General features: G+C 39.0%; 2 protein-coding genes across 12 annotated transcripts in view; one reads left to right on the top strand and one right to left on the bottom strand.

Moving 5' to 3' along the window:
• LOC113053124 (probable ubiquitin carboxyl-terminal hydrolase FAF-X) overlaps positions 1-19695 on the top strand; it is a 32427-nt gene extending 12732 nt beyond the window's left edge. For 2 of the 10 annotated variants that reach the window (XM_026217878.1, XM_026217882.1), the window contains 32 exons: positions 441-783; positions 1130-1225; positions 1320-1531; positions 1646-1886; positions 2046-2195; positions 4331-4451; positions 4543-4673; positions 5878-6156; positions 7339-7464; positions 7695-7832; positions 7935-8101; positions 8371-8479; positions 8566-8712; positions 8805-8951; positions 9060-9267; positions 9402-9622; positions 10311-10504; positions 10624-10797; positions 10887-11028; positions 11113-11316; positions 11409-11970; positions 12630-12753; positions 12838-13063; positions 13185-13314; positions 13403-13588; positions 13986-14206; positions 14607-14695; positions 14904-15060; positions 15154-15366; positions 15834-15941; positions 16777-16872; positions 17973-19695. In XM_026217878.1, the coding sequence (XP_026073663.1) occupies positions 441-783; positions 1130-1225; positions 1320-1531; positions 1646-1886; positions 2046-2195; positions 4331-4451; positions 4543-4673; positions 5878-6156; positions 7339-7464; positions 7695-7832; positions 7935-8101; positions 8371-8479; positions 8566-8712; positions 8805-8951; positions 9060-9267; positions 9402-9622; positions 10311-10504; positions 10624-10797; positions 10887-11028; positions 11113-11316; positions 11409-11970; positions 12630-12753; positions 12838-13063; positions 13185-13314; positions 13403-13588; positions 13986-14206; positions 14607-14695; positions 14904-15060; positions 15154-15366; positions 15834-15941; positions 16777-16872; positions 17973-18110 (5800 nt within the window). In that variant the 3' untranslated portion in view covers positions 18111-19695. The remainder of the gene's footprint in view (positions 1-440; positions 784-1129; positions 1226-1319; positions 1532-1645; positions 1887-2045; positions 2196-4330; positions 4452-4542; positions 4674-5877; positions 6157-7338; positions 7465-7694; positions 7833-7934; positions 8102-8370; positions 8480-8565; positions 8713-8804; positions 8952-9059; positions 9268-9401; positions 9623-10310; positions 10505-10623; positions 10798-10886; positions 11029-11112; positions 11317-11408; positions 11971-12629; positions 12754-12837; positions 13064-13184; positions 13315-13402; positions 13589-13985; positions 14207-14606; positions 14696-14903; positions 15061-15153; positions 15367-15833; positions 15942-16776; positions 16873-17972) is intronic. The other 8 variants (XM_026217880.1, XM_026217881.1, XM_026217879.1 and 5 more) reach the window with 8 other exon arrangements.
• A 970-nt stretch (positions 19696-20665) lies between these two features.
• LOC113053126 (60S ribosomal protein L8-like) lies at positions 20666-22832 on the bottom strand. 2 transcript variants are annotated; one of them, XM_026217890.1, is made up of 6 exons: positions 22724-22832; positions 22097-22240; positions 21858-21999; positions 21555-21773; positions 20956-21071; positions 20666-20857 (listed from the first exon to the last, which is right to left on the bottom strand). In XM_026217890.1, exons 2-6 carry the CDS (start codon positions 22232-22234, stop codon positions 20699-20701), a joined length of 774 nt encoding a protein of 257 aa, XP_026073675.1. In that variant the 5' UTR covers positions 22235-22240; positions 22724-22832; the 3' UTR covers positions 20666-20698. The 2 variants fall into 2 exon arrangements, with proteins under 2 accessions (XP_026073675.1, XP_026073674.1); XM_026217889.1 differs by lacking the exon at positions 22724-22832 and adding an exon at positions 22514-22549.
• Positions 22833-23292: the final 460 nt, after the last annotated feature.

The raw sequence follows: 23292 nt of genomic DNA, 5'->3' as shown, positions 1-23292 counted from the left end.
TCAGTTCCATTATTTACTCTCTTCACATTATTTGGCTCTAAACATTACTCATTTTTGTCATCAACAATAGGTGTTATAGTGTACTAGAATAAGCTGTTTATCACTGTAGCTAGGTGATATATGATTTATATATATGATTTTCACTTTTTTATTCTGGTTTCTATTCTTTTGATTGTAATGGCAAACCTGAACAGACACCGAATGTTCTAGACTATTGTTATATAAAAGGCTATTTTATTTGTCATCTATGGTAAATTTCTTGTACACCAAGGAACAGACAATTTCAGTCACCCTTATTTCAGAAAACAGCTTTCACACTAATCAAGCTCTGTCATCAAATGGATTTGGTCTTCACCACTAAGTCTTTATTAAAACGGCAAGTTCTTAGACTCTCTAAAGACCCCCTAAATAACAAATGATTAAATATCCTCATCCTTCAGGTTCTTACTGAAAGATGGACAACTCTGGCTGTGTGCACCTCAGGCTAAGCAGATCTGGAAGTGCCTGGCGGAGAACGCAGTGTTCTTATGTGATCGGGAGGCCTGCTTCAAATGGTACTCCAAACTTATGGGGGACGAACCCGACCTTGACCCTGACATCAACAAGGACTTTTTTGAGAACAACGTACTGCAGCTTGACCCCTCGCTGCTGACAGAGAACGGGATGAAATGCTTTGAACGATTCTTTAAGGCAGTCAACTGCAGGGAGGGCAAGCTGGTGGCAAAACGCCGGGCATACATGATGGACGACTTGGAGCTGATAGGGCTGGATTACCTGTGGAGGGTAAGAGTCAATTAGAGCTGCTGAATCTTCATTGGTATATTTAAAGCTGCCTGTCTCAAATGCCTTCTTTTTTTAGTCTGTTTAGTTTAGGCCCAATTCCAATTCTATTTTATTAGTGCTAAGGGGAAGTGCTAAGGGGTAGAATTGGGATTGGGCCTTAGTCTGTCTTTTAATATAAGTCAATGTATTTTAATAAAATGTCAAGTAGAACATTTGGGAACATGCCCTTGGATGGAAATTTTGGATCATCTCATCACAGTTATATATTTTGTTGTAATATAATAAATATAAGTATTTTAAAGCTAAATGTCAACCTGAGCTTAAACCATCTATTTTACTTTGACAGGTTGTGATTCAAGGAAGTGATGATATTGCTAGTCGAGCAATTGACTTGCTTAAAGAGATTTATACAAACCTCGGACCAAAATTACAAGCTAATCAGGTAATAATACAGTGGAAAAGCATATCACTTGCTGTAATGAATGTTAGGCTGATCTTGAGTTTGTTTTTAAAATGTGTCAAATGACTGTTTGCAGGTGGAGATCCATGAGGATTTTATTCAGTCTTGCTTTGACCGGCTCAAAGCCTCCTATGACACTCTGTGTGTGCTGGATGGAGATAAAGACAGCATTAACTGTGCCAGACAGGAGGCCATCCGTATGGTGAGAGTACTGACGGTGCTCAGGGAGTATATAACGGAGTGTGACAGTGACTACCATGAGGAGAGGACCATCCTGCCCATGTCCAGGTAGACCCATTCAAACCTGTCATAAATTAACTCAATAATTTTGTAATTTTTGCCAGTCTGTGATGGCCAGATTCTAATAAACTCTATTTAAATATATATTTTTTTCTCTTTAAGGGCTTTCCGAGGAAAGCATATCACGCTAGTTGTGCGTTTCCCAAACCAAGGCCGACAGGTTGATGATCTGGATATTTGGTCACATACCAACGACACAATTGGCTCTGTGCGGCGCTGCATTCTGAATCGAATAAAGGCCAACAGCACACACACCAAAATTGAGCTGTTCATCGGGGGAGAGATCATTGACCCAGCAGATGACAGGAAGCTAATCGGGCAACTAAACCTCAAAGATAAAACTGTAGGCATCTCCTTGGCTGTTTTTCTCAATTTGCTCAGTATGGAATTTCACCCACGCAACCTTTGCCTCCCATTAAACATCACTTTTGTAGAGGTTGTTTAAATAGGATATGTTATAGTTTACAAGTTATAGCCTTTTTTTTCTTTTTTCTCTCTCTAGCTCATCACAGCCAAGCTCACCCAGGTTAGCACCAATATGCCTTCCAGTCCAGATAGCTCCTCAGACTCCTCTACTGGCTCCCCTGGGAATCATGGCAATCACTTCAGTGATGGGCCAAACCCTGAAGTGGAGAGCTGTCTTCCCGGCGTGGTGAGCTTTTTGCCATTCAGGCACACAATTGAACCAATCGGTCTATTTATTTACACATTGCATACATTGAAAGGGGAGTGCAATAATGGTCAGAAAAAAATTTATGTCTGAAGCTATGTTGATAGATTGTGTATATCCATCCATGGTGCTTTGCTGAGAGATCTGTATATTTTCCAGCCCGTAACACACCAAGCCTACAGTTGGCCATCAGGCAATGTTTGGGCGGTTTTTGAGCATCTAGTCGGACATCATCAGCTGTTTTTTGGAAAATTCTGCATGTCTAATTGGTGCTAGAGTTTGTCGGAGAGAAGGAGGACTCCGATTGGCTATTTAGCTTCGCGAATGAGCACGCAAGAAAAAAATGCCACTGACGAAAACAAACCAGTAATGGAGTTTAGAGAGAAAGTACAGACACTTGTTGTCAGTTTCTTTCTTTCTTAAGACCACTAAAGACTAACAATGCTAGTGCCATTTGCAATTTAGCAGACCTGATTGGAAAAAAGCTACACAAATCCGTTGGTAATGAGTGCAGCTGGTGTAAACAATGGTAAAGCGCTGCTTGCTTTGTATTTACACAGTTCTAGCTCTTTGGTTTCCCTGTTGGAAAGCTGAATACAGACTTCTGCCACCTGCTGGTGTGGGATAGTTATGTTCTCTCATGCAAACCAAAAGTTTGTTTGCCATCCGCCATAAAACATTAATAGAAGAAGAATTTTCATGCTGCACTGTTGAAACTGATTGGCGCCGCGCTGGTGCGATTTAATTCGCTCCGTGCTGTCAGTTCAGTGACGCTTGTAAACACGTCCTCTCTGCGCTGTCAAGTCAGTCGCGCAGCTTGGTCCATTGAGCCACGCCAATGACCACAAACACTTTAATACCGCACTGTTTCATCCCACTTTCGCTGTGTTTGGCTTCCCATATTTTTTACCCTGATGCTGGCGATGCAATACCTAGGGCTGTGACGGTGGCTGATTTTTACCACCGCGGTAGTTATGGACCAACAACCGCCGGTGGCGCGGTGTTGATAAAAAAAAAAATGTCAAAATAGGTGTCTTTTTTTTTTTTCCTTTTTTTTTTTTGTATTCAAAATATTTAACGTAGGGGCTTGGATGGCCACCCACTCACAACTGCTGCTTCTGTCACTTTTTCTCAAGACAAGACGTGAATTTATTCAGTCGCAGAATGACTGAACAGGAGACGTTTCAGACACGCGCTCCTCTTCACTTTATTATAAGGTGCAAGTTAAGCGAGCGTGGATGGTCCTGCCGGTGCGCGCTTTCTTTATGCATTTACTTTCATATCAAACTGCGAAATGAACTATGTGCAAGCAGTGTTGTGGTCAGTTAATTCATGGAATTACCAAAAAAGGTGATTTAAAGCTGACTTAAACTGTGCAAGCATGTAATATATTTTATATATATTATATACAGGATATATTTATATACATGTATGCACATGTCTATGAAATCAGCCCAGCACTGTCTCACTCATCTAACACATCCTATTTAACTCGTCAGTTTATTTGAGAACTTCTGTCAACACTAAATTAATGTGCTGAATGCATAAACTATTTTCCTGCGCTCAAATCTGCCAATCTAAAGGAAACACTGTGTTTGAGGTAATTTGTTAATTACCATAGACTTAGAATTTGCAACTATTACAGTTATTACACTTATAAGAGTGTGTGACGTCACATGCACTACCGCCGGTGGCAGGTGACGCGGTTGTCACAGCAACCGTCACAGCAACCGTCACAGCCCTAGCAATACCACAATCAGCTTTCCTCAGTAGTGTTGTGCTGATAGACAATAGTATTGTGTATTGACAATAGCAGATATCTTTTTTTGATGTTCAAGACAATATTAGGCTCATTCTCCTATTAATTTAATTATTTATTATAATTATTATAACTTCGTATATATGAGCTGGCCTATTTTAAATACTTTATATTTAATGTGTTGGTTTATGTTCAATATTGAACACACACACACACACACACACACACACACACTCCCCACCAACCCATTTGATAAATGTCTGGATTTAGTATTTCATTTATTGCTGCATTTATTATAACAGGTTTTAATGATTTGTTTGCCAATTTTAAGTGTAACCTCTGATTCTTATTGTCTTAGATAATGTCCCTGCACCTGCGCTACATCTCTTTCCTCTGGCAAGTTGCAGACCTGGGCTGTAATCTCAACATGCCTCTCCTTCGGGATGGAGCTCGTGTTCTAATGAAGCTCATGCCTCCAGGTGCTCTATGTGCTTCATTAGATGTCTGCTTGAGACATCTAGCTGCACCAATCCGTGTCTCTGTTCATTACTCATAGTTGTTGCCTTTCAGATAATGCCACAGTGGAAAACCTGCGAGCCATTTGTCTGGATCACGCCAAACTTGGCGAAAACAGCCTTAGCCCCACATTGGATTCACGTTTCTTTGGACCATCACCATCTCAAGTACTTTACTTGATAGAGGTTTGTTTGGTTCTCAATATGAAAATATTTTATGAAACTAGCCAAGCATAGACATATGGTTATGCATACCCAGAGTTGAGTATATCCCGTTACACAGTAACGTTACGTTGCAAATGTAGTGTTAAATAAAAAATATTATATTCCTTTTAAAATCACATTTTACACAAGGCTGATGGAGGTGCCAGCGCCATCACTTGCATTTTTTCCTTGAGAACAGCAATAGACTTTAAAATGCCATACATCATTTTAATCTGTGAAGGGTGTACTTTGTCTAATTTGTGTACACTCACAATTCCATTAAAAGATTGAGCTTTCATAAAATAAAGAAAATATACAGGGTGTGGTTTTAGCTGTCTCTGTCTCCGCAAACTACTTTCTGAAACGTGTCACTAAAATGAACAAACTCAGCGAACACTTCACACACAGACATGAGAAACGGATCTATAGAAAGTTTGAAAAAGTGTCAAATTTTAAATGAAGTAAGCCTTATCTAAAACAAATGTTCTCTGATGAAGTAATCCTTATGAAGCCAACGCAAGGTCCAGTTTTTCCCATCTGAGCTCATTATCTGTAATGTGATCACACCCACGTGTGCAGTGCTGTGTTCATACTGTAATCATCCACGTGAGACGAGTGAGCCTGTAAAAGCCCACATCACCTCTGTATACAAAGAAGCTAGATACATTTTTTAGCAATCAAATATGCACTGTATGTTCATAAATACACTGAAAATGGTTCTGATAAAATTTGAAAACAGTAAGTTTTTTTTTCTGTTTTTAATGCCCACACAGTTAAGCCAGCATACATATTTGTAATCTGTTACTTTTTTGATTAACTTATCCAACACTGTGCATACTACACAAAAGCAGCATAATTTTAGGATTATGTACTTTTTTTTTTTCCAGATTTTATTCATATTTTGAATCAGCTTATTTTATTTTATTGAACTGATTGAAAACATTCCAATGATTAGAAATACAGATAATTGGTGTATTGTGTATGTGTGTGTGTGTATATATATGTATGTTTGTATGTTTAGCCTCATTTTTATATTAGTTTTAGTTTAGGAGGTTTTTTTTCATGTTTTTGTCATCTTATATTTATACTTTTAATTTGCAAAAACGGGTACAGTAAATTGTCCCAAAAGGCTTTTTTTTTGTCTGGCATCGGTTATTGCTATATGAAATGTTTCTATGTGTCTCAGGTTGTGTACGCCTTGCTCATGCCTGCCAGTGGGACATTGGGCGAGGATGCTAGTGACTTCCAGTACAACTTCTTGAAGAGTGGTGGGCTGCCCCTCGTTTTGAGCATGCTGACCAGAAATAACTTCCTGCCAAATGCTGACATGGAGACCCGGCGGGGAGCTTATCTCAACGCACTAAAAATAGCCAAACTGCTGCTTACAGCTGTAGGCTTTGGCCATGTGAAGTCCGTGGCGGAGGCCTGCCAGCCTGTGGTGGAGGGGACTATCCCTGTATCGCCTGTAAGTTGCCCTTGCTTTAGCTCAAAATTTGACCAAAACTTAGACCCTCAGTTTATTTAATACATTTCCATATCATATTGAGACTTTAAAGCTGAAGCTAAGGTATAAAACAGAGACTTGACGTCTCGGGGAATAAAAGTGAACCTGCGTTCACTTGTGTGCTTGGCTTAGTACCGCATCTCATAAAAGTGCACTTGGCACAGCCCTAGTATTTTAATTAGGACAAATTATGGGGTAATGGGAAAGTAAAGATTTCTTACTGCAAAAACACAATTCTGTTTGAAACGCTGTAAGTGTTTTTTAGTTTTTTTTTTCCATTTTTAACTGAGTGGATTTTATAGGTTTGGCACTGAGCGTTTAATTTCTGTTTAAGACCGTAATTTTTCAGACTCCCTTATTTTTAACAATCAATAGAACCAGGATGGCTTTCACTGTGTAGCTTCACAGATGTCAAGGCTGTACAGTGTCTTGTGAGGAAACACTCACACAGACTCCAGAAGCATTTACATGAGGGAGTAATAACCATGAGAAAGGGGAAAGGTGAATGTACTTTATGCAACTTTTTTTTTTTTTTTTTTGTTTACTGTATTTTATTATTTCTATGCATATAGTGGAACAATGTTTATATGACTAATAGGGTTGGAAATTAACTCTGACCATGATTTTGACTGCATCACAAGCTGAAATGTGGAGCTCATATATTCTGTTAAAGCACTGAATGTTTCAGTAAAAAAAAAAAAAAGAAAACATGATTTGAAGTTTTTACTGATGCTGGGTAGAGATTGCTGCATTTAAACAGTACTTCACAGATTCTTAATTTGCACGTACAGGATTGTTAAACCCAAATGTTACATTTTTACGTTTTAAACTGCATTAGTGTATGAGTGCATTAGAGTTTAACTGCATTAAACTCACTTAACAATTCACATTGTGATAAACTTCATGTGTATTCACTACTGTTCAAAATTTCCTTTTTTAAAGGAATTGATACTTTTATTTAGCTGGACTGCATTAAATTGATTAAAAATGAAGACCTTATGTTACAAAGGATTTCAATTTCAAATATTTTCAAGACTCCTGATAAAATTTATCCTGGTCAAATAAACTGCAAGAGAGAGACTGAAAGTGATATAGAGACCTAGCCTGAATCTGTTTTTTTTTACTATTCTAATTCATTCATAGATCAACCAGACCACACATGACCAGGCTCTAGTGCTACAGAACGCCTTGCAGAATATCCCCAACCCCTCCGCCGAGTGCATGCTGCGGAACGTGGCCATCCGCCTCGCCCAACAGATCTCAGATGAGGTATGTTATAAAACACCACGCTGTCATCACCTACAGAAACAGGTTTGTTTGCATTGTTCGAATACATGTCCTCAGCTGCTTTAAATAAAAATATCTGAAATGTATATTATGATCAAAAGTGTTTTGTTGAAACCCCTTTTTTTGCTTTGTGTGTAACGGAGTTGTACAAAGGAAACACCTCATGTTTCAGGGTCAGTTTTCTTAGTTTGTCCTTCTCTTCCTGTACCCAGAACTTCTTCCAGGCCTCTAAGTACATCCCAGATATCTGTGTCATTCGAGCAGTTCAGAAGATAGTCTGGGCTTCTGGCAGTGGCTCTGTTCAGCACGTCTTCAGTTCTAATGAGGAGATCAGCAAGATCTACGAGAAGGTGCTGTATTGAAAAAAAAAAATCCCTATGTGTGATTCATTAGATTCAGATTTAGTATTATCAGACTCAGTATTTATGCCTGTAATGTGTGATCTCCTGCAGACAAATGCTGGCAATGAGCCGGATGCAGAAGATGAGCAGGTGTGCTGTGAAGCTCTGGAGGTCATGACCCTGTGTTTCGCCCTTATGCCCACTGCACTAGATGCACTTAGCAAAGAAAAGGCCTGGCAGACCTTCATTATAGATCTGCTGCTGCACTGCCAAAACAAGTGAGTTGTCATAAAATAGAGTACAGATATTCCTGTAATGCTGTTGCTTTTGAACTTTGTGTTTTTTTTTTTATTGTTTCTAAAATTAATATTTAACTCTTTATTTAATTTATTTTTAAAATGGTGTAAACATTTGTTTAAACATTTAAAATAGTGAAAATATTTTTTTTTACAGTATGGTCCTAAAGTTTACCAGTGCTTATTGAGGGATTGAATGTTTGAACTTGAAATTAATTCAGTGTGTAATGTTATTTGTAATTTGTTTCTAGGTCTGTTCGTCAAATGGCTCAAGAACAGTTCTTCCTCATGGCCACCCGATGTTGTATGGGCCATAGGCCTCTTCTCTTCTTCATCACCCTCCTCTTCACAGTTTTAGGTGTAAGTGTCTTGGATATTTCTGTGTGACACATCTCATGAACATCTCATTATTTGTAGTCATATTTATCCTGTTTTTTGTGTTCCAGAGCACTGCAAAAGAGCGGGCAAAGCATGCTGCTGATTACTTCACTCTTCTTAGGCACTTACTCAACTATGCATATAACAGCAACATTAATCTTCCTAATGCAGAAGTTCTCTTAAACAATGAGATTGACTGGTTAAAGCGCATACGGGTATGTTCATTTACCTAAAAGTCTTTTTGGAATTAAAATGGTGTAAACTTAAGTGTGTGACAAATTTTATTTAATTTAAATTTTTTGCCCAGGATGAAGTGAAGAGGACCGGAGAGCCTGGGGTTGAGGAGACCATTTTGGAAGGTCACATTGGTGTCACAAAAGAGCTACTAGCATTCCAGACCCCAGAGAAGAAGTTCTACATTGGCTGTGAAAAAGGAGGTGCTAGTCTTATCAAGGTAAACTCATTGGCCACTTTTGCTTAATTACAACAACAAAAAACTATTTTATTCTGCATTGCCATATCAGACTAATTGATCTTCCTTTGTTTTCCATGCACCATATAGGAGTTAATGGATGACTTCCTGTTCCCAGCATCTAATGTGTACCTGCAATATATGAAGAGTGGAGAATTCCCCACTGAGCAGGCCATACCTGTGTGTTGCACCCCAGCCACAATCAATGCCGGCTTTGAACTCCTGGTGGCATTAGCTGTCGGATGTGTGCGAAATCTCAAGCAGATTGTGGACACACTAACTGATATGTACTATTTAGGTGTGTGTGCTAATGTTAGAAGTGTTGCAGATACTGATTCCTAGAAACCGTGCACTCAATCCCATCAGTTTTTATGATTGTATATATATATATTCAGTTATTTTTTTTATAACATTTTTTTATGTACCTTTTAGGTTGTGAACCACTTACAGAATGGGAATATTTGCCGCCAGTTGGCCCAAGGCCCACTAAGGGGTTTGTGGGTCTGAAAAATGCAGGTGCGACTTGCTACATGAACTCAGTGATCCAGCAGCTCTACATGATTCCTCCCATCAGGAATGGCATCCTGGCCATTGAAGGCACGGGCAGTGATGTGGAAGATGATATGTCTGGAGACGAGAAGCAAGATAATGAGGTATTGCCTAACATGGTTCATTTCCCGCAGTCTCTGACTGTGTTGTGTTCATGAGAATTTTACCCAATATGTGAATGTTTCGAATAAGCTTGGATTATAAAGCAAAACAAATATATCTAGAGGAGGTCAGGGTATGATACTCTCAAATAGAGCAGTGTGAACGCAAAGTGCTCAAAGTTTACTTAATTTGTTTAATTCGGGGTATTGCATATTTTTGCCATTAGGTTTGAAGTCAATTTCAACAAACAGTCTGAATGCAATTTACTCACTTTTTGGTCCATATAAGATATTGAAATTTAAAAGTCAGGGCCACAAATAGATTTTCCAAAAGGCTTTGACTTTGTTGAATAAACATGAGCACTGCATGTTTCAAAATTGAAACCCGATGCAGGGGTTTTTTATATCACTGAATTGGAAAAGGAAAAGGATATCGCAATGTATCGCCACATATAGTATCACAACCCCTGTATCGTGATATGTATCGTATCGGCAGATTTTTGGCAATACACATCCCTAGTTAGTATCATTTAAATTTAAATTATGTTGTACATGCCCGATGATGACGGTCATCCTTTCTCAGTACCAAGTGACTGACAATTTTAGCCATCTCTGGAGTGTATATGTCATGTTGATACTTCCTGGAGCTGAGGGCATTTTATAAAAAGTTTAATTTTACACTTTAATTTAGCAGAGTAATGTGGATCCACGTGATGAGGTGTTTGGCTATCAGCACCAGTTTGAAGACAAACCTTCTCTCAGCAAGACGGAAGACAGGAAGGAATACAACATTGGGGTTCTCCGGCAGTTGCAGGTCATTTTTGGACACTTGGCTGCCTCCAGGTTGCAATATTACGTGCCTAGGGGATTCTGGAAGCAATTTCGGTAAATTCATCTTCTCTTTTTTTTTTTTTTTTTTTTTTTTTTTTTTTTCGCTTTATGTAATCCTTTCTTTTAAGACTACCGAGCAAGTCGTAATTCTCTAAACTTTATTCTTTCTGCAGGTTGTGGGGTGAACCAGTCAATCTAAGGGAACAGCATGATGCCCTGGAGTTCTTTAACTCACTGGTAGACAGTTTAGATGAGGCTTTGAAAGCATTGGGTCACCCTGCCATGCTGAGCAAAGTACTGGGTGGCTCTTTTGCTGACCAGAAAATATGTCAGGGCTGTCCTCACAGGTACATTGGAAAGCTAATATTGTTGTTGTTGTTGTTGTTGTTGTGTTGCTTGTGTTCAAGAGTAACACGCTCCATATTGTCTTTTTCAGATATGAATGTGAGGAATCATTTACGACGTTGAATGTAGATATCAGAAACCATCAAAATCTAATTGATTCTATGGAGCAGTATGTGAAAGGAGACTTGCTCGAGGGTGCAAATGCCTATCATTGTGAAAAATGCAACAAGAAGGTGTGTTTTATTTACCTTTAGGATGTATTTTGTTGTTAATTAAGAGAACACGATTAAGCTCAAGCTGGTGTGTCTACATGACAGGTGGACACAGTGAAGCGTTTACTCATTAAGAAGTTTCCTCCGGTGTTGGCCATCCAGCTGAAACGCTTTGATTATGACTGGGAACGAGAGTGTGCCATCAAGTTCAATGATTACTTTGAGTTCCCACGGGAGTTAGACATGGAGCCCTATACAGTAGCTGGAGTAGCTAAGCTGGAGGGGTCTGATGTGCATCCAGACAACCAGGTATTACACTTACTTTGGTGTTAAGTTGGTCTAATTCATATAAATGTCATTTGGAAATATTTTTATAGCTGATGTTTTGAAACTATCCTTAGCAGCAGGTGATTCAGCAGAATGAGCCGTCGGAGCCGGAACCCCCCTGCAGCTCTCGCTATCGTTTGGTGGGAGTTCTGGTCCACTCAGGCCAGGCTAGTGGAGGTCATTATTACTCCTACATCATTCAGAGGAACGGCAGTGGTTGCGAGGGAGAAAGGAACCGTTGGTACAAGTTTGACGATGGTGACGTCACTGAATGCAAGATGGACGATGACGAGGAGATGAAGAACCAGTGCTTTGGTGGAGAATACATGGGCGAGGTCTTCGACCACATGATGAAACGCATGTCCTACAGGCGACAGAAGCGCTGGTGGAACGCCTACATTCTCTTTTATGAGCGAATGGACACATTAGACAAGGATAGCGAGCTAGTTAAATACATCACTGAGCTGACAGTGACCAGCAAACCTCACCAGGTGAAGATGCCCTCTGCTATTGAACGCAGCGTGCGCAAACAAAATGTGCAGTTTATGCACAACCGTATGCAGTACAGCCTGGAGTACTTCCAGTTTATCAGGAAATTGCTGACATGTAACAGTGTCTACTTGAACTCACCACCAGGTAAATCCAGTCTTTGACCTTGCTCTGTTCTTTTCTGTCATAGATGGGATTAGGGCTGCAACGTGATTAAATCATTTCATTAATTCATTTTTTTGATAAATGTATAAAAAACAGAATTTTACCTGTATCTTATTGAGGAAAAGGTTTCTCCATGTCTGTCTTAATATTCACCTGATATTTAAAATAAATTGTATTAATACATTAGGATTAAATTGAAATATAAATTTCTATTTGGTTATTTCTCAAATTTGAGCGAATGTAATTAGTTATATTCACATTAAAGGTTTGGGGTCGGTTGTTGTTCACCACCAAGCGTGCGTTTATTTGATTTTATTTAAGGAATATTGTAAAATATTACAATTTAAAGACTTTTCTATGTTCATTTTTTTTTATTATAATTTAATTTCTGTGATGTCACAGCTGATATTTCAACAGCTATTTCTCCAGTCCTTCAGATCTTTCAGAAAATATTATTTTAGCTTCATCAGTGTTGCTGTTGATGTCTAACTGTGTGTTTGGGAAATTGATTTCCTTTTTCCTCATTACACACAAGGCTCCTGTTGTTGTTGTTGTTGTTGTTGTTGCAAAATCTATTCTAGGAGATGGAGAAAACAATTTCTAGCATTAACACTTATTTTACAATTATTTGTGGCTTTTAGGTCAAGACCACCTTTTGCCTGAAGCAGAAGAAATGGCTATGATTAGTATACAGCTCGCTGCTAGATTTCTCTTCAGCACTGGGTTCCACACAAAAAAAATCGTCCGTGGCCCTGCTAGTGATTGGTAAGCATGTGATTTGTTTACCAGGCACATGTCTCCCTTCAACAGTTAGTTGATCCTTGTTTATCAATGTTTCTTTTATTTCAGGTATGATGCTTTGTGCATCTTGCTGCGACACAGTAAGAATGTGCGTTACTGGTTTGCACAAAACGTCCTCTTTGCATATCCAAACCGCTTCTCTGAGTACCTGCTTGAGTGTCCCAGTGCAGAGGTTCGAGGGGCCTTCTCCAAGCTCATTGTATTTATTGCACATTTCTCCCTGCAAGATGGACCCTGCCCTTCACCGATTGCCTCGCCTGGACCTTCAAGTCAGGTACGTCTCTTCAATCTAGGCTTCCCTCATTCATGGGAAATCATGGATTCTCTGAAATCTGGAACTCCTATAACTTCCATAGGTTGTTGTACTTTTTACATTATTTGTCCTTTTGTCTCAGAGCTGTGATAATTTGAGTTTGAGTGAGCACTTGTTCCGTGCCATACTCAATCTGCTGAGAAGGGAAGTGTCTGAGCATGGCCGTCACCTGCAGCAGTACTTCAGCCTTTTCGTCATGTATGCCAACCTTGGTAAGAACCACTCAACACTCTTAAGGTCTGCATCCGTACAGGCTTGCATGCATTAGTTCTGTCCTATCCCTCCATTTCTTTCTCTCAGGCTTGGCAGAGAAGACACAGCTGTTGAAGCTTGGGGTACCAGCTACCTTCATGCTTGTGGCTTTGGATGAGGGCCCCGGTCCTCCTATTAAGTACCAGTATGCTGAGCTTGGAAAGCTCTATACTGTCGTCTCACAGCTGGTTCGCTGCTGTGATGTGACATCACGTATGCAGTCCTCAATCAATGGTGAGTGTTTTTATACCTCGCAGCTAAATGTGTGTATTCTGATGGTCTGTAGGATTTCGCATGTAGTTTTGGTCCACATTGCCCAATGAAGATGTTCATCCTTGCTCAGGACTTCCTGAATGACACACAGCCATCTCCAGGCATCTGCCAGGTTGGCATTGCTTGGAGCTGAGGGCATTTACAGAAACGAGATGCGCTTTCTCTCTCTCTCTCTCTCTCTCTCTCTTTAAAGCCAATACAATCTTCAAATACGAAGTGTTTCAACATAATCCATTATGCTTTACGTTTGATCTTTTGATACTTATGTTTTGTATTAAAAAAAAACATTTTCTTCCACATTTTTCCAGTCCACAAGCAAGGATATGAGCTGACATTTCCACATGTTTACGTTTTTTAGGAAACCCTCCCCTGCCAAACCCATATGGAGACCCCAACATCACCGCACCCATCATGCCTCTGCAGCAGGTGGTGGTGGACATCCTTTTTGTACGTACCAGTTATGTGAAGAAGATTATTGAGGACTGCAGTAACTCAGAGGACACTATCAAACTGCTGAGATTCTGCTGCTGGGAAAACCCTCAGTTTTCCTCCACTGTGCTGAGTGAACTACTGTGGCAGGTGAGAAGGATTACCAGCATTTGTCTTTCAAAAGACTTTTCAGTTTAAGTCATATTTGTGAATACTGCAGTTACATTTTGTAATAATGCACAATTTATTTGGACATTCAGTATTTTTCTGCTATCTCCCTTTCTTGCAAATTGTGAGAATGAGAAGTAAGAAAACTATTTTAATAGCATCTGATTTAATCTGGAGTAGTGTAATGCTATTAGAGTTTGAAAGGTCTGTGATTCAGTGCAAACGGTCTGTTCATGAATTCAGAACTCTTCAGTTTACCTACATGGACGATGTTAAATATATAAAACATTACATTTTTGCTGTATAATCTAGCCATGTTTCTAAGTATTTATTTTGTCTAAAGATGGTTCTATGTTGGTGTTTTTTTTGTTTTTTTTTGTAGGTGGCATATTCATACACGTATGAGTTAAGGCCTTACCTGGACTTGCTCCTTCAGATCTTGTTTATTGAGGACTCATGGCAGACTCACAGGTCAGTCTATCTTTTCACTTCATATTTAGTAAATATCTTTTATGGAAACAACCCGAAACACTTAAGAGCACAATTGTAATTGAGGACTGCAATTTAGTTCCTGGAGTGAAGTCCTTAATCTTTAGGGTTCTTGACCTCTCTTTTAAGATTAATTATATTCCCGATTGCATAATGTCCTGGTCTGCTCTCTTTTTTTATGGTTTGTTAGGATCCACAATGTGCTGAAGGGAATCCCTGATGACCGTGATGGGCTTTTTGACACCATTCAGCGCTCCAAAAATCACTACCAAAAGAGAGCTTATCAGTGTATCAAATGCATGGTGGCTCTGTTCAGCAACTGCTCAGTGGCCTATCAGATTCTCCAGGTGAGAATTTCAGCTTAAGAATGAAAGGCTTTGCATGCAAATGGGTTTGTTGTTGTTGTTTCAATATACAAAAACGGATTGATTGTTTTCCAGAGTAATGGCGATTTAAAAAGGAAGTGGACCTGGGCAGTGGAGTGGCTCGGTGACGAGCTGGAACGTAGACCATACACTGGAAATACCCAGTACACGTATAATAACTGGTCCCCTCCTGTCCAGAGCAATGAGACTTCTAATGGATACTTCCTGGAGCGCTCCCACAGTGCGCGTATGACTTTAGCCAAGGCCTGTGAGCTGTGCCCAGAAGAGGTATGTGATGATATGCCACCCCTTATTGTCTGCAACAGTAGTGCCGGTATGTTCAGTTTAAAAAGTCTGATCATGTATGTGTGCTTCTGCCCACTATTAATTAAGTTATTACAATTTTTGCATGGTTGCTTTTTATAGAACCCCTTCAGTAAATACTGAACATGTTGAAGTATGTAGAAGTGTTTAGTGTGCTTAATAGCCACGTTTATCTATAGATAGGGCTTTGAGTTTTCGACTTTTATTTCCAGATTTTCATGTTCATAACGCAAAGCAATTATAAATATTGTTGATATTTGCACAAATTTAAGTTTAATAAGATTTACACTTGATTTCATGCCATTTCTTTTTTTTATTTTTAAATCGCTTGCTTTAATCAATAGCAGATTTTCACAAATGTTAAATGTATTCAGCCATAGATGCATAATTTGTTGAAACAGTATGCAATATTAACTGCCGTTTCAAAATAGTGTCACTTAACGAAGCACGAGGTGGCATCTGAAGAGGACGCTGGCCGGAATCCGTCCTCGACACAGCAACTTTTGCCAGGGGAAGTGACAGGCCAACAACAGCACACCGTAAGACTTGTATAGCCCGGCCACACTGTTGCCATCTGCGTTACTTTTTGTTGGTGTTCACAGGGTGTGATGTAGGCGGAACCATCTTCCATCTCCCTTAAAAACAACTTTAAATCAACTGTTATTTCGTCTTCATCTCAGTGTGTCCAAACTGTTTCTTTCTATGCAATTTTAAGTCTTAATGTGGTAACTAAGTGATCGAAAACTCTAAGCCTTGGCTATAGTGTATAGATGAGTCGGAGGTAATGTTGTGTGTGTGTGTGTGTGTGGTTTGTTTTTTTTGTTTTTTTTTTGCGAATGTGAATTGTTCTGGTCATCTGATCTGAAAACATCCTGCACTTCTGAGAAGTGTTTGTCTGACTGCAAATTTGGAAGTGGTGTTAGTTTTATATTCCATCCTGATGATTAACTTTCTGAGGAAGAACAAAATGTTCAGGAGGACGTGTTTAGCATTATGTTCACGCCACTGTCTAATCAATTCATCCATGGGCATTTTCCTGTCTGTCTTCAGAAGCTTCCTTTTAGTTTGAAAAAGTTTGTCAAATTGAAGTATAGGAGTGTGCGCGTCCATTTATGGTGTTCCCTCATCTGTCTTAAAATCCCCCAAGTTATGTTCCTTGTTCGTCTAAATCAAGCCTACAAAGCCCTTAGCTTTCCTGCTATAATGACTTTGTATGTTTAATTGGTTTTATAATGAAAGGGACTCTTTCTAGAGGACATTGTTCACACATCCATGGTTTAGATAGTATTACACGAACAGATTTACATTTAATTATATTGTATGCAGATATATTGTATATCTAGCACTCAACATTATTTCTGATGGTGGTTTTAGGAGCCTGATGAGCAGGAGGCCCTTGATGAGCAGGACACTTCTCCTCCAGAGGACACTGCTCTGTACCCTCACTCTCCAGGCACAAAGTTTCAACAGGTACTGAGCTTCAGTCACACAAGCCTCATACTACTCAACCTCTCTTTAACCATATAATGTATTTGTGAATTAGAAGAACCAGTTTGAAGAGTTTCATAAGCTTTCTTTACTGCAAAATAAGAAAAAAAAAACTGCTAATAGGTGGCAGTAAATGTCTTGAGTCATTTAGTCATTCATTAATTCATTTGGTTCGTTAAAACGACTTATTCAGAAAGAGCCATTTATTACAGTCCTGAATAAGTCATTGAATCATTGGTTCACCAGATTCATTTAAGACTCTTCCACAGCAGTACTGCTGTGGCTTTAATAGGTAATATTTGCATTGGTAAACTGAATTTTATGGGCTACATCATGCCTTGTATCATGTTGATCACCAATCGACTTATCCACCTTATTTTTAAAAGTAAACCGTTATCTGTTTTGTTTTTTTAGCCGCTGCAAGGAAATATTGAGAAAAACAAAGTGCAGTAAAACGGTTTGCACTACAATCCAGTGTGTTTTTAATTAAGCTTATACATTTAAAATAACATGCAAGACACACTAGTTTGCAATATCAAGCAGCAAAATTAGCTGTTTTGTACAGCTAAAAATAGCTGGAAGCGTATGACACTGGAATCCTTGCAAATTACATTTACAAATGGCCGCACCCGCTCTCTCAAGACAAATATAGTGGATGGGTGTGTTTGACTTGAAGTGATGCTGCACAGACCAAAGTACAGCGAGAACAGACGTCTCTGCATGTTTATGAAATATAAAATAATGTACGTTGGGTGGGTATGTTAATTACATTAATTTTAACATGTTATTTTGTTTTCCATTAATTATATTAATAGACAGCCCTGATTTATAAAAAAATAATAATAATAATAATAATAATAATTCAGGTTTGATTTTAATGCGTCATTGCCCAAAAAAAATACATAAGTTTTTTTACATTGCTGAATAATGGCTTTCATGATTACAACTTTTTTTCCCCTAACTTTAAATGCACTGAATCTGTTATACAAGTCAGCTTTTAAATAAGTGCCATTTGTTATATATTGGCATCTACAAATGAGTTTCTGGTTGTGATGTAATCATTTGATTTGTTGTCTTTTAAGCAGAATAACCTCCCGCATACGCAGCCGTACACTGGCCCCGCAGCACAGCACGTCAACAACCCTCAGCGTCCAGGCCCACGAGCACAAGAGAACTGGGAGCCCCCTGAGGAGGTGCCGCCCAGTCAGACTAAAGACTAACAACATGTTGTCACACTGTCCTCCATCGGAGTTCTCCAGAAGAGATACTCGAATCCAGAGCAAGGCCAGGCCCCACCATGCTGATCTACTCCACAGCCCGTGTAACCAGAACATTAAGCTTCCCTCAGTTTCTAACCTTGGAGTGGAGAGTCTCTTCACCGTCTGCTCGACAGTATTAACTGTCAAATGTGTAACTTGCAGTGGACTGTGTATATTGTTTGTAATAATAAAATGGGCCTGTCGCACTTGTCTCATGACAGAGGTGTACATACTATGTTAATGTTTTGACTGTTCAGAAGCAACAGCGTGTGTGATTGCTGTTGGGAGACTGCAGATTTATCAAAATGGAAAAACCACAAAAAAAAGATGCAAATACAACGGTGAAAGACAAAAAAAAAAATCCCTGTTTTACCCTATGCTCAGTAGTAAGGTTTGGGCCGTTTGGGTCATTCTGCTTTTGATCATACATTATATTCATGTCGAAGTTTAACCAGCTATGGCACCTCGTGAGCAAGAGTTAGCCATAGTTTGTAAACGATGGGACGGTTTGGTGATGATCTTGATGTTTAGTTGATGTGGATGGGGTGATGCAACTTTATTCTGGAAATTCCTATTGCCTTTTTTTCCTTTTCTGGTAATAATTCAATAATTCGAAAGCTCCAACTGACACGCTGTGACACCTTAGCATGGCTTCACATCAAACTAGTATAGCCGAAGGGCAATCTGCAGTTTCTTACTCCACAGCGATTCAGAAGAGCCCTCTTTTTGGTCTCCTACTCCATATGCTCTTCTAGATTTGATGTTTTTGAAGAAATGTAAGAAGTGGCTTTACAATTGCACACATTTCCTCGCGTTTTTTTTTATTGATGATGAGATAAATGCTTAGGTTTTGATGATAGGAATTTTAGAAAGAGAAAAGAGATGCAGCAGTTCATGCCAGGATGTCTGGAACATTAGTGGACGATGCGTTTTGCTTATTTGTCTTGACCTTTGTGTCAGACAAATGACCTCCTGGCTTCATGATCCCGGTTCACATTAGTGTACTTGAAGCTCTGTTTGGGGATTCTTCATTTAAGGAGAGCGAACGTAAAAGCAGGGTTGTACCATAAAATAACTGCTGGTTAGTCATGTTGCAACTTCAGTTAAAAGTCTCTTGGATTAAAGGAGTAAACATCAGTAGATACTGTATGTATTTAATTGGTAACTTGAATGCTTTTTTTTTCTCGCTCTTGAATTTTGTTGGGACAGATACCAAATACTCCTGCAAGTGAAAATATTCAGCCCATCATATATTTAAATATTTTGCAGTTTTATTTTATAGAATTTATTTTGTTGTATTTCACTAAAAGGAAGACTAGGATTTGATTTAAGAGGAACATTTTTGTCCTTGTGTTATTTTTAAAGATTATTGACTGTACAGAGTTCTTCGCCCTGTTTTTTGCCGACTTTTGTTTTGGCCATGATGTGACGTTGAATTCTGAAGCCACAGTCACAATGTTGACTTTCACTTTGTGAGGTTTTTGTGCACAGAACTATTAGAGAAAAGCATTGCGCCCTTCAAGAATAAAGAAATCTGGAAAATGTCTGTCTGTTGTGAAGATCCTGTAGAGTGCAAAGCTCTATAGCCACAAAAATGATTTGCAACCATGTGTGGGTGTGTCAGATATTAAGATTTTAAAATGCTTTATAATAATCCATATGATTTTGCTGGAATAAGGTATCACTTGAATTTCAGGTTGCCTAAGTAAATGGGAGAATTTCTATGAAATGGCTATAATATGCTTATTAACCCGAATTACCCGTTTTTAATCTTAAAATGGTTTTAAACCAGTTTAGACTACTATTCCAAAACAATCCACTTTAAGCTTTTTTTTTTATTTTCAGTCTGTGATCAGAGAAGAGACACATCAGTCCATTAAACCCATCTGGTCAAGGCCAAGCAAATACTTCTACAGATTCCTGTGAACACGATTGTTCTTCCTGATGCATAGGTTGCATGGCTATTCTTAACCATCCTGTCATTTACGAGACCAGTGGGCGATTCTGTCATTTTCTAAACCCTAGATTTAATTAACGTTCCAACATATTTTTGTCACTCATGATTACAAGTGAGAATGATTTTAAAATATTTAGAATCTTTTTTATAAAAAATATTTCTAGTTGATCTGAATACAACAACAATAATTAGATATTTATAACATTCACTACATATTTAAAATGACCAGTATACAACTAAAGTCCCAATATATTTAGGTATTTCCTTACAGTAGGAATCTTTATTCATGGAACCCCTGGGGCTAATAAAAAAAAAAAAAAACACCTTCATATTTCGATGTTAGAACTGAAGTAGTTAAATAAACATCACTTCCACTTTAACAAGAAAAAGTCTCCCTCATAACAAGGGTTTAACGTGTAACAATTGCAATCCTATATGCCTTTCTAATATGATTTTTTTGTGTGTAATTTGACTGAACTAACATTTTTGTGCTTGTGATGTTGGATAGTGTTAGTGTAGAAATGGCAAAAGCTGATAAAGACGTCAAGAGGCAAATGACTTCGTTTGGATGATTTTATTATGAATATACACGTTAGTTTTCCTTGTCCTGGACGGTCTTTGTTCCACGCAGTCTGCCAGTACGACGGGCAGCAATGAGACCGACCTTGCGTCCAGCGGGCGCGTCCCTCCTGATTGTTGAGGGCTTGCCAATATGCTGATGGTTACCACCACCGAAGGGATGCTCAACAGGCTGGGGAAGCAAACACAACGGGTCAGATTTAAAACCAGCATTTAGGCAACTATTCAGAATCTGAAATAACCTGTAATCACAAAGAAAAGTTTGCTTACGTTCATAGCCACACCACGGACACGAGGCCAGCAGTTCCTCTTGGCCTTGTACTTGTGGTACGCACGTCCTGCCTTCAGGATGGGTTTATCAATACGACCACCACCAGCAACAACACCTTTAATAAGACAACAGACTTCAGTTCACGAAGACTTTTAAAGGAATTCTAAATAAAGTACACAATTACCCTTTTTTTCTCATTTGCTACAGCACAGACTCCCAACCTTTTGTCAGTCAAGCCTCTTTGATCTATAGTACATATTTTTAAAATAAACATTTTTTCATCATTTAAAATTTTTTATCTATCATTTTTTGTGACATTAGCTCAAGTTACAAACTCATTTGAGTTTGAGAGACACTGTGCCATGAAATACACACTCAAAACTACAAATTCCCAAGGTCACACAACATATATCAACGGAGAGATTCAGTGGTAAGCACCACAAAGAAAATTGTTCTGTTATGACATAAGGAAAAGCAAATGCCCAAAGATTTTACAAAATTAAAATCAATCAGAAATCTAATGTATAACTATGCAAAGCAAGAAAACAACAGGTTATTAACCAAAACATCTCGGTATTAACAAACCATGTTTGCTTACCAACAACAGCTCTGTTTGCAGAAGAGATTACTTTTTTGGATCCAGATGGAAGCTTGACTCTGGATTTCTTGGTGTCTGGGTTATGGGAGATGACTGTGGCGTAGTTTCCGGATGCACGGGCGAGTTTGCCTCTATCTCCGGGTTTCTCCTCCAGACAGCAGACAATGGTGCCCTCAGGCATAGTGCCAACGGGGAGTACATTGCCAATATTCAGCTGGGCTGTAACAGTCCAATCACTTTCATCAGCATGTGCACTTAAGACTGGATGTTTGTTTGAACAGTTCTCAACATGAAATGCATTACCTTTCTTGCCACAGTAGATGAACTGGCCAGTGTGGATGCCTTCAGCAGCAATGAACAATTCGGTCCTCTTCTTGAAGCGGTAAGGGTCACGAAACATCACCTTAGCCAAAGGAGCTCCTCTGCCAGGGTCGTGAATGATGTCCTAGAGAAACAAAAGCAGGATTTTTTTTTTTTGTGCAATTTCCCACTTTAGATGACAATTGAATTGAGCATTCCAAGGCACCATTTAATCACTTTACCTTCACAATCCCCTTGATGTAGCCATGGCGTTCAGCAAAGTCAATGTGACGGAGTTTAGCAGCACCTTTTCTGTGCTTGACATGGGCTTTGAAGACGGAGCCCGCACCTTTTCTCTGACCCCTGATCACACGTCCCATTGTGGCCTGTAGACACAACCCATTACAAGTTTAATATCAACATAGAATCGTTATTTCATTCTGCATTACATCTCATATGATCACCATTTACATTTTAAAGGTTGCAATGAAAAAGCATTCATTCATCTGTCAGTCTGTTTAACATCATAAATAGCCAACAGACAAAAGTAACCCACACTGACGAAACGCACAATTAAAACCAATGCATAATAATTCGTTGGCTTACAATTTATTAAACTCGTTTAATTGAAATTAGCTCAGCAGACTCTTTAGTCTCACCGGCGCTTGAGGCCACAACATGACCACGAATACACCATCGCTTCAACCATAAATATCACATTCAGTTTCAACACTGACAAACCCGAAAGGGTAAAGATGTGTCCTTAAGTGATATGCTGACATTATGCGTCTTTTTGTGTATATGGATGGTGAATTTGAGCGGTGATTGTAATCAGATTGAGTAGAGAAATTGGAGATTGTTTCGCATACCTAAACTCCGTTGACGGAAAGAGGAAGTAAAAGGGAGCGTGCGGATTTTCTTCCGGAGAAATGGGCTGGATAAGAGGGTGCTCAGGTACCCGGATGTATGTTCAGTCAGCGTTGTGCCCCTAGAGGCTGAGCCGGGAACCGTTTGAAGTTAAAGCAACGAGCGTTTTATCTTACAGGTAGAATAAAGAGACACCATGAGGAGGCAGCATCGGGTCAATCGCTTGTGCTGCATTGGACAACAATGGCTCTCACACTCTCACTGGTTTGTTTAATTTGTCCACTAACAATTTCCAACGATGAATGTGCAACAGTCACAGAATCCTTAGGCCTATCAGTGTCATTTTCATCGCCTCTTTAATTTTATATCGTGTTTCATGGTATTTTCTGGTTGAAATTTCAGAGTCACTTAACGTTACCTTGATTAATTCTTTAATTCGTTTTATGTATCATAAATACACACAAGTAGTGTTCTAATTTGAAGAAAAAACCTGTTCAACCTGATATGTTCGCGAATTATATTTACCTTTATCGATACAGAATCCAATTTGAAACGTAGCAGAAATTAATGC

The sequence above is a fragment of the Carassius auratus genome, chromosome 34 (genome assembly GCF_003368295.1).
Source record: "Carassius auratus strain Wakin chromosome 34, ASM336829v1, whole genome shotgun sequence".
Taxonomy (NCBI): Eukaryota; Metazoa; Chordata; class Actinopteri; order Cypriniformes; family Cyprinidae; genus Carassius; species Carassius auratus.
The sequence above is the reverse complement of the archived record's forward strand: the minus strand, read 5'-3'. Positions and strand labels throughout refer to the sequence as shown.

Excerpts from the sequence above, each read along its gene's own strand:
- LOC113053126 (XM_026217889.1), bottom strand. The coding sequence starts at position 22,534 with ATGTTGTGGCCTCAAGCGCCG. Across the intron at positions 22,241-22,513 it reads TGTTGTGGCCTCAAGCGCCG|GCCACAATGGGACGTGTGAT; the intron begins GTGAGACTAAAG and ends TTGTGTCTACAG. Across the intron at positions 22,000-22,096 it reads ACATCAAGGGGATTGTGAAG|GACATCATTCACGACCCTGG; the intron begins GTAAAGTGATTA and ends TTGTTTCTCTAG.